General features: G+C 38.1%; 1 protein-coding gene across 1 annotated transcript; it reads left to right on the plus strand.

The window, feature by feature from the left end:
• Nucleotides 1-651: 651 nt before the first annotated feature.
• On the plus strand, nt 652-9755 carry LOC121237306. The gene is made up of 4 exons (XM_041133994.1): nt 652-2265; nt 8253-8399; nt 8753-8869; nt 8980-9755. Exons 1-4 carry the CDS (start codon nt 769-771, stop codon nt 9589-9591), a joined length of 2373 nt encoding a protein of 790 aa, XP_040989928.1. The 5' UTR covers nt 652-768; the 3' UTR covers nt 9592-9755.
• The last annotated feature ends 671 nt before the right edge of the window (nt 9756-10426 follow it).

Below are 10426 nucleotides of genomic sequence, written 5' to 3' on the forward strand. Positions count from 1 at the left end.
GAGGTGCGTAAGCGTAATGGTTGCTGGTGAATGATCAAATCTTGTGTTTGTAATTACACACTACTCTTCTTTTCTATTTTTTTTTTAAATAAAATTTATACTTGATTTTTAAAATTTTTTCATGTGAATTCAAACTTATCTAATTTTTTAAAAAATATATGCAAAACTTAACCATCCTAAAATCACAAAGAGTAATATTAGGTATAAATTTTTATACAAGCTATTTGTAAAAATGTGGATCCCACTAATACAAAAAATATATATTTTTTTCAATGTGATACACTTTTTTACAAAAATTTACATAAAATTTATCTATTTCAATTTTGTACAAATAATTTCCAAATATTTACTCATGAGCCAAAGTTGGGAATCAAAAACAGGTCTTGTTTGGAGTCGAAACTCACCTCAATTTATTTTAATTTATTATTATAATTTTTTTCAAAATTTCATATAAAATATAATAAATAATTTAATTTTTTTAAATTTTAAAATAATAATATTAAAAATAATATTTCAATCAACTAATCTCAATTCTATTTAAACAATTTGATTCCGGAATTTGGAAACTGCAAGGTCTCCCATTCTGTCGCCACGTATACACAGACCCATCATCTCTTCCCTCATAAAAAGGCGCCATTTGCCTCAAGCACCGTCTTTTAAAACCTTCTCTCGAAAAACCTCTCTCTCTCTCTCTCGCTACCTCGCTCAGATAAAAACCCTAGCTTCAGTTCGTCCTCGCTACTCTACTGTCGACCCCAGCCGAGCCTTATGATGCTCCCCCACTCGTTCACCGTCGATTCCCATTCCAAATCCGAAGACCTCGCCGCTGCCATACTCGCCGCCTCGCCGTCCCAAATATCCTCCACCTGCGCCTCCATCGAGTCCTTCCTGCTCTCGCACTCACCCGACCAGGCCCGGCACTTCTTCTCCCTCGCCTTTCCAACCCTCATCTGCAAACTCTTCTTCGGCCTTCCCCCCGATCCTTCCAAATCTTTCCCCCCTCCATCTTCCGCCTGGATCGACACTAACGCCAACGATTCCGCCTCCAACGCAATCTTCTCCCTACTCTCACCCTCCGGCGTTCTCCTCCGCTCCATTTCTGCCGTCGATCGCCTAACCCTCGTCAAGTACGTCTTCCCCGTTGAACGCCTTCCCCACTGGGCCCGACTCGCCCTCTCTACCTCCAATGACGCCCGACCCCTCTCCGATCTCTGCCATTTGTTCTCCGGCAAACTCAAAGAGGATCCAACAAAACCGTCCGCTCATCAAGTCCAGCTTAATGTCTTCGAATACTACCTCTTCTGGTTCGCCTATTATCCGGTTTGCAAATCCAATTCCGATAATGTCGATTCCGTTTCCATTAAAAGAGCTAGAAAATTCAGGTTAGAGAATTGGACTTCCTCGATCCCCGGACTGTCCAATTCCAAGCGCGTAAATGAACAAAGAATCGAGTGCAGCCTCTACATTCGCCTTCTCTACGCGTATCTTCGCGAGTTTGTGCCCAGTCACGATTTGAGTGTGCATCAACCGTACCGGAGCTCGTTGCTTCACTATGCTTCCGAGTATGACGGATCGGTTACGATGCGCGCGGAGCTTGTTGTGAATGCTTTTATCCATTTCTGGTTAGTGGACAACGACTTCTCGCCGTTACCTGTAAACGTGTTGAAGTCGTTTGGCGTATCATTTCCATTTCGGTCGGTCTCGGGGGATATCCCACCACCGTCGTCAGGCTTGGGGGACGTGGTGAAGTTGTTCGTCAAGTACTTGAGTTTGAGCTCCGGAACCTTCTCGGAAGAGAGTGGGGGTGAATGCTGTGCAAGTCCGAGGCGGAGGGTATCCAATTCGGGTTCATTTGATGCTGTGAAGTCAAGGGACGTGCCTGCACCCGTTCATCCTTCCAGATCGTGGAACGCTTGGATTCAAAGGCCGCTATACCGGTTTATACTAAGGACGTTCTTGTTTTGCCCCTTGGGAACGTCAATCAAGAATGCCTCAGAGGTGTTTGATGTTTGGATTAGTTATATGGAGCCTTGGTCTATCAGCTGGGATGATTTTGCAGAGCTGAACGCAGTAGTTGATGGTTCTAGTAAGAGTGATAGAAAGGAGAATTCTCAGAATCTTCGTGAATATGGATATAACCCTGTTTGGCAGGGTTATGTATTGTCTAATTACCTGTATTACAGTTCATTGGTTATGCATTTCATCGGGTTTGCGCACAAGTTTCTTCACACTGACGTTGAAATTATAGTCAGGATGGTATCCAAGGTTCGTTTCTTGATTACAAGTTTTGGCTTTTATCCGTGTACATGAAATTTACTTGCATTATAACATATATACATACACACTCATATCAATTTTCTTCTCATGGTGTCTTAGTTCATTATAATCATTGGAGTACTTAAGTTTTGACAAGCAACATTGACTTAAAGTTCTATGCCTTGCAATGGAACTGCATTTTGTTGGGTGAACAATGTAGTTTGGTTTATCATCACTTAGCTTATCTACATTGATGTATTATTCAAGCTGAATTGAGCGCTTTAGTTTATCTTGCTGTAACATAAACTTTTTTGTGCGTGTTCCATGCCTATATGACTACTTATTTGGATATTTCTTTGATGACAACCATATTTTTGACCCAGATGGATTTGTGAATGACGAAACCTGTTTTTCTAAGTAAGAAATGTTGATAATTGGGTAGGGTAAAAAAAAAAAAATTGTCTAGGGGGTGTTGATTTATGAGCCTGAAGCTCTTCCTCTTCTATTACTACCCTTTAGTTATGTAGAGGTAAGTAAAGTTCATAATGAGTTTGAACTTTAACTTGCAGGCAAAGTTTTGGTTTGAATGTAGATGAGAGAAATTGAATGCATGAAATCTTTAGTATAATTTATTGTTGCAGGAATCTAAACATTAGATATTTCTAAGAGTTAGAAACCTTGTCCATGGAAGAAAACAAAAAATTAGAGACTAGAAAGGAATAAAAATCACATAGGACCCTCCAACTAAGAAAATAGTCTTCTGAGGAGAATTCGAAAGGACTGAACTGAACATAATGGTGGGCAGAAAAAGGCTAAGAAACATGTGGGACACAGGAGGTTTTAAGGGCATAAAGGGGATCTGAATGAGTTCCCTATGGAAGATTTGTGGTATTCAAAATGATGGTCATCATTTTGATAGGTGATGGGTCCCATAATTCATCTCAGATTAGAAGTTATGGCTACTTCAAGTTTCCTCTTGAAACTAAACCGTGTTATGGGCTAACAGTTGGGGTTCGCTATCTTTTAGCTTTAGAGAATCTAGGGGTGAAAAACTGAACTGGCCAGTCAGTTTCGGCCCAAAACCAAAACCGAAACGGCTGGTTTCATACGAATATGAAACTGACTGAACCAACTGATAGAGGGAGAGAAAACCAGCTGGACCGGTTCCAGTCGGTTCGGTTGTTGGGCCATCAATTTGGGCTTGTATTTTTGGGCTTTTCTTAATCTGTCTAGATTATTTTGGGGCCCAATTAAAGTCCTAATTTTATATGGCAACATTTTAAAAGCCATTTTTAATATTTAAGTTTCATTATAATTTTTTAACTATATTTTTAATGTTTGGTTAACAAAAAATTAGAAATAGCAAGTACATACTAGATAATTAAAAAAAAAAAAAAAGTAAAAACAACTCCCTTAGATGTCTAATACACATTACAAATACAAACCAAATTGTCTTAAGCACCAATGCACCATATAAGTATTACTAAATAAAAGTTTTACAATTATAAAACATAAAGTAAATAAATATACTTGATTCTTCATACTTGATGCTTCAATATTCAATGGTTATGACATTTGATTGTGCGCTCAATTCTACATAGAAACATAGATAAGAGTAAAACATCAAATATTGTGAATTTTTATGATGAATAATACTAAAATTAAATTATAAAATCAAATGAATATTGAATGAATATCAAAACATTACTTGATTCCATCAAGAAGCTCTCCATATTATTCATGGATTCTCGAATATCAATTGGTGTTCACGGATGTTTCAACCAAATTTTGAGCACAAATAAGGGCATCAACAGTTGTCAGAGCCAATGAACTCCGAAAAGGATCATGCACACGACTTTCCTAAATGGTGACTTGGATACAACCGTGAAAACATACATGTCCAATAAGTCTTGTGCAATCCTTGCAAGTATAGGATGATTAGCCTCATTAAGTTTCCACCAAATCAACAAGTAAAAGAGGGGATCCAGGTCTCAATAATATGATAAATACTAATCCACCTCTGTTTTGGCAATAGGAGATTCCAAGGTGGATGATGCTTGATATCACTCATCGTACCATCGTGTCTCATTATCACCATAACCATCATCTATGATTGTAGATGTCAGAGGGGGCTTATGTTCTCGGCTTGTCGTGGTAGAATTAAATGTCACATTATACTCATACAAATCCACTAATAACTATCTCTCACTTGACACCAACTTTTTAGCCTGAGTCTCATTATAAATTTCAAGTGGAAACTAAGAAGTCCTAACTTGGTACGTGGATCAAGCACAACTGCAATCGACATCAGCAAATTCATCATATCTAATAATGTTCAATATTTATTATATTTCCTTCTCATGCTTGTGGCCATGCAGATCAAACAATGATTATCGCTTTGGCTCAACCTAATCAACATTTTTTTGGAGTTGACAAATCTTTTGAAAACTGGTACTGGTCATGTCATACAAAGATCCAGAAAATCTCGTAGTCGCATGCGTCATAAAAGATTTCTAAAAACCTTACAAACACCTGCATTGTCTCTCACTCCTCAACTCTAGGAGGCCCCATGCGTCCATCAATAAAGTAAGAGAATAAATTGTAATCCTATCTCTCTATCCGCCTAAAAGCCTTCTCAAACTTCTCAGTTGTTTCCAATATCATGTATGTTGAGTTCAATTGAGTTGGTACAACAAGAGACAACATTTTCTTACAATCAAAAAATTTTTTTTTTCTACACATCTATTAAATTTATTTAATCTTGTAGCGTAGGAGCACACATATCATCAAAACAACATCACAACTTCATTCAATGAACAATAATCTAATTTCTAAATTTTTTCATGCAAGACAGGAAATCACAATTACACAACAACTAGTGCAACATGGCAAACATGACAAGTTTAAGACTCTAAAATATATATTCTAGTAAACTCAACTTTTCACAATTTACATCAAAGTAACGTCACAACAATATATTCAATGGGCAATAATTTAATTTCTAATTTTTTTCATTCTAAAAAGTAAACTAAACTGGACATATAGCTCACTCATAATGGGAAATTGATCTCGGGTTACTGTTCAAGGTACCAACAATTTGCTCCAAAAATTTTAAAATGCTTATATATACACATAAATAAGTTAGACATTAAATAATAGGAAAAATATAGATCAAATTATCGGTTATGGGTAAATCGATTGGCAACGCTAAGCTATTGATGACAGGATGCATAAGGCAGGGAGGGGCTGCTGTACCGAATGGAGGCCAGAGGGAGAGTTGATGGAGAGGGGTCTGAGAGATGAGAGAGAGATTGCGCGACAGTGAGGAGAGGAGGAGAAATGAAGACGAAAGGAGGAAGGGAGGGAGGGAGGGAGGGAGAGAGGGAACAACTGGCTGCTGTACCGAATGGAGGCCAGAGGGAGAGTTGATGGCGAGAGGTCTGAGAGATGAGAGAGAGACTGTGTGACAGTGAGGAGAGGAGGAGAAATGAAGATGAAAGGAGGGAGGGAGGAAGGGAGGGAACAACTGGCTGTTGTTCCGAATGGAGGCCAGAGGGGAGAGTTGATGGTGAGAGGTCTGAGAGATGAGAGAGAGACTGCGCGACGGTGAGGAGAGGAGGAGAAATGAAGACAAAAGGGAGGGAGGGTACTCAGGTTAAGGCTTTAGCCAAGCCCTAACCCAAAACGATGCCATTTGTTTTATCAAACCAAATAGCATCATTTTTATTATTATTTTTTTCTTAACACATAATAATAAAACGGTGTCGTTTTATATATGAATAAAATAAAAAATTATAAAGTATAATTGGTTTGAACACAAACCGACCGACGTCGATTTATGTCGCTTTGGACGGCTGACCGACCGGTTCTCCACTGGTTTTGGCCGGTTCTAGAATCCAGCAGCTGGTTCCCAGCCGGTTCTAGAATCCTATAGCCGGTTCTGTCTGTTCCTGTTCTTTCCTAAGAGAATGCTTAGAAACCCATTCCATCTATGTTAACGTTTTTTTAAACCCCAAGTAGTTATTGGTTTAGTCCAGCCTTGACCAACCAACATCTTTCCATGATTAAGGATTATCTGATACTTGAATTTGATTAGTATTGGACCTTGGTGTTTTAGAATAAAAGGAGTTCAGATGAACTTGTATAAATCCAATTTTGTACAAATTCAGAGTGCTGAACATTACCTAGTAACATGCATTTGAAAATTCTCGGGCAAAAGGAGTGTTAATTACTTTTGCTTCTGTTACTTGTTTGGAAAGAAAAGGATAATTAAAGTGTATTCATTCCGACACTTTTATTTTAATAAATGATTTATTGACCATGGTTTTATTGTGCACTGATACTTTCGAGTCTTGAGGGTTCTTGTAAGACTTATCAAAACCGTCTTGCTGTAAAAAAATTTCCTCTTTCCTATCTTAGTGTTATGTCTTCACAATCACTTGACAAGAACATGCTTTTTATGACCTGAAATTCTAGGCTGTCTACCACCGCCTGTTCCCTATCTAAGAAGGTGCAATACTGAGTTCCCATTCTTCAGAGTTTGGGTGGTGGCAAACAGTTTCAGTAAAACATTTAAAGACACAAATGCATATAGGTATGACTTGAAAATGATGTTTATGGCCTTAAATAGTTTGGCTTTAACCATACGATATGCTTGTTTTGTCAGTATTGTTAATGGTGGTTTATTTTATTTGGTTTCGGGAGAAGATGAAATTGTATTAAAAACAAACAAAATTGCAAAAGGAGATGGTGGGTAGTCAATACAGTATCTAAAAAAGATAAAAACAAAAAAGAAAGAAATGAAATGAAATGAAATTTAAACTTGGTTCAGTTCAATGATTTTCTTGTCTGAAGTCGAAGAAAATGGTCACCGGAATCGATAGGTTTTTTAAACAGGGGGGTATATGGGCTGCTTGGAGAGATGCCCATTGCAACCGTTGAAAGCCATAGGGGGAATCGCAGGAAATTGATTGAATTAGAACCACTATATAGAATTTATGTTTTAATGTCCGATTAGCTAGGTGCTCGGCAGTTGGTGGGCAAGGAACATCAGAACTAGTAGTTTCCTTCATCAAAAGATGGGCATCAACCCAAGAGAAGCAAGAGAGTGGGGGGACAAAGAGGAGAGACGAGAAGGGGGTGCTTTTTAGTCCTTAATGAAGATTGCTGTGTTGTTGGTGATGTTAATGCTGGAAGATACTGCCCAAACTTTGTTCTTGATAAGTAAAACTTTATTGATAGTAAAAGGCATAGCCCAAATACACATGAAGCATACACAGAATACACCCAATAACCACCAAGCACTAGTGATGGATACAAGCAAATTATGAAAACTGTCCCCATTACAAACAATGACCAAAGCCCTGGAAAATTGTGTTAAAAAATAATCTCTTCAATTCATCCTAGGAACACTCCTTATCTCCAAAGCACCTACCATTTCTCTCCATCCACAAACACCACATAATACAATGAGTGATCATTTTACACACCGGTGATGTGAACATTACCCCAAAGACCTGCTTGTCAAGACAACTCAGTGTCCATATACATTTGTTTCTAAAAGTATATTAAATCTTTTTCAGTAAAGTATATTAGAACTAAGCATTTTTGCACTAACTCCAATGTATAATCCCTTTTACATTAATGTAACAATCACTGCATGGTTTTTCAATAATTCAAAGGGTTAATTGCTAAATTGGTTCTTTTTTAATATTGTTAAATATCTACTGGCATGGCTATAACGATACATGTGTCCATCTTTAAGCCCTCTATGGCTTTCCGCTTACTTGTTGCAAGCTTTGCTAATTATTTTTAACGGCAAATAGATGGAAGGATTGTTTTGAAAAATTGAAAAGCTCAATGGGTTCACTTTCTGCATTTTTGAAAAAACTCGAGGACCAGTAGTTAACCCTGTTTAAATGGTGGACACTTTTTTAGTTATATCTTTGGATAATATTTGCTTCTACAATTTTCTTTATTATCTGCCTTTTTTACAGGTTATAAACATACTGGCATCATCTAAAGAGCTAGCTGACCTCATAAAGAATATGGATACTGTTTTCCATTTAAAACAAGCTGGATCAGGCAAATCAGTGCTTAATAGCTTATATAGATTTGTTCCTTCAATTCGTGAACAGTTGCAGGTAGATTCACCTCTCCCTCCTTTATGCTAATGCCTTTGCTATGCCATTTTGGTTAGCGTTTCAGGTAAACAAAGGAGCTCTCAAACATTTATACTGCCAGTCTGCCACCATTCTTTTTGTTTTAAGTATTCATACTGCCACCATTCTTGTAACTGAAAGTTGATCTTACTTCAAATGGAAATCTTCATCCCTCTGAAAACCAATAAAAAGTCATACAGTTCATCATGTGATGATGTTTGATGTCTTCTATGAACCATGATGAATCTGCAGAGGGAGCAATAGTTCATCATTGTGTATCATTATATCTTTACCCTAATGATTATTTTTGGTGTAATGTAATAATTACACACTAGGACTGGGAGGATGGCTTGTGCGAGAGTGATGCTGATGGATCTTTCCTGCATGAGAACTGGAATAAAGATTTACGTCTGTTCTGTGATGGGGAAGATGGTGGCCAACACCTACTTCAGGTTCTACAGTTTATTATTGCCATGTGTGTTTAATCCTAGTAATCACTACAACAATCATTAACTATCTACACTAGAAGATCTCATCGAATTTTTCATGATTTTATTTGCAGCTGTTGATACTGAGAGCAGAAGCTGAGTTACAAGCAATATCCGGTGATAACCTTGCTGACAACCTGAAGTGCATAGATTCATTGAAAGAACGGGTGAGCTGCTTGTTTGGTAGGCATGCTGTTAGGACGCTGTCATTTTTCCAAGAAGCGAATCGGTATTCAAATTCCCGTGATGACAAATTCAAGCCCAGAAGAGAGGGAAACCACGCATTATCAGAAATCAAATACAAGGGTGACTGGATGAAGCGCCCAATCTCTGACGATGAGGTTGCATGGCTAGCAAAACTGCTGGTCAGGTTTTCCGCTTGGCTAAATGACAGTCTTGGACTGAACCAAGCAGTGCGCAGCCAGGAGAGCTCCGCGTGGTCTTATGTGGAGGTGTCGAGCGATGTGGGCAATGTGTGCGGGCCAACAGAGACGATGAAAACTGTGGTGTGTGCTATTGGGTCTAGGCTTCTCGTTTTGGGTTCGTTGGTGGTGAGTCTAATGAGGAAACATGGTCTGAGGGTGAACCTTAGGATGTTAGCCTCGAAAAAGATTATGATGGTTTTGCTTTTGTGTGCTGTATTTAGCATACTGAAGAAAGTTTTTGGACTGTCTCATAGGGTATAGTGTAGATGAGAACAAAACAACAAAAATGCAGAATGGAAAAGGTATAAATATATATGGAATGAAAATTGTAGAGTTTCTTTTTCTCGCAAGGTACCTTCTCTCATCCCTTTGTAATTTTGTATAAAATGTGCAGAGTGAAAATCCACAGGCTATGTTCTCTGTGTTCTTGGCCTACAGTAACCATCAATGCCTTGCTTTTATTTCTAAACTTATATTCCTTTATTTTTTCTTTCTTTTTGATGCTGCTGTTAATTTTCTTTCTATTGTGCGGTCATTAGTGTAGATCATATACTATCAGTTTCTGTTGTTCAGCCGAAATGGTCCTTCTGCCCCTCCCATAAGCTTCCAATGGCTGAAACAAAGGGACACTGAACTATGCCGACCGCTAGTTCCAGGTTGGTACCACTGCTTCTAACTTTTTGTAACACATGTTTGGGTGACTAGAAAATATAAGAAAAAATACAAGGAAATTGATTACATTCGAGGTTGTCCTAGCTCCAAGAAAAAAGAAAGAAAATAGAATAAGAAAATATTTTCATTAATGATTCTCGATAATTCTTTTCAGTAGCTAGTAGCTATAGTACCCTTATATGCTAAAATGTAAACACTGGATAAAAGGCCTCAGCCTTGCTCCAACATGACTCATGACTAACTAAGCAAACTTAACAAAAGAAAACAAACCAACTAAGGCCAGCTACTCTGCAGCCCACTCCTTAACATCATAACAATTAAGTAAATTAGGTCCTATTAGACTTGGACCAAGCTCGGCCCAAGCATTCCATTTGTAGACTGTGACAAACCATCCTCTATAGAAGTACATTGTCCACAAGGTGCT

The sequence above is a fragment of the Juglans microcarpa x Juglans regia genome, chromosome 6S, assembly GCF_004785595.1.
Source record: "Juglans microcarpa x Juglans regia isolate MS1-56 chromosome 6S, Jm3101_v1.0, whole genome shotgun sequence".
Classification (NCBI taxonomy): Eukaryota; Viridiplantae; Streptophyta; class Magnoliopsida; order Fagales; family Juglandaceae; genus Juglans; species Juglans microcarpa x Juglans regia.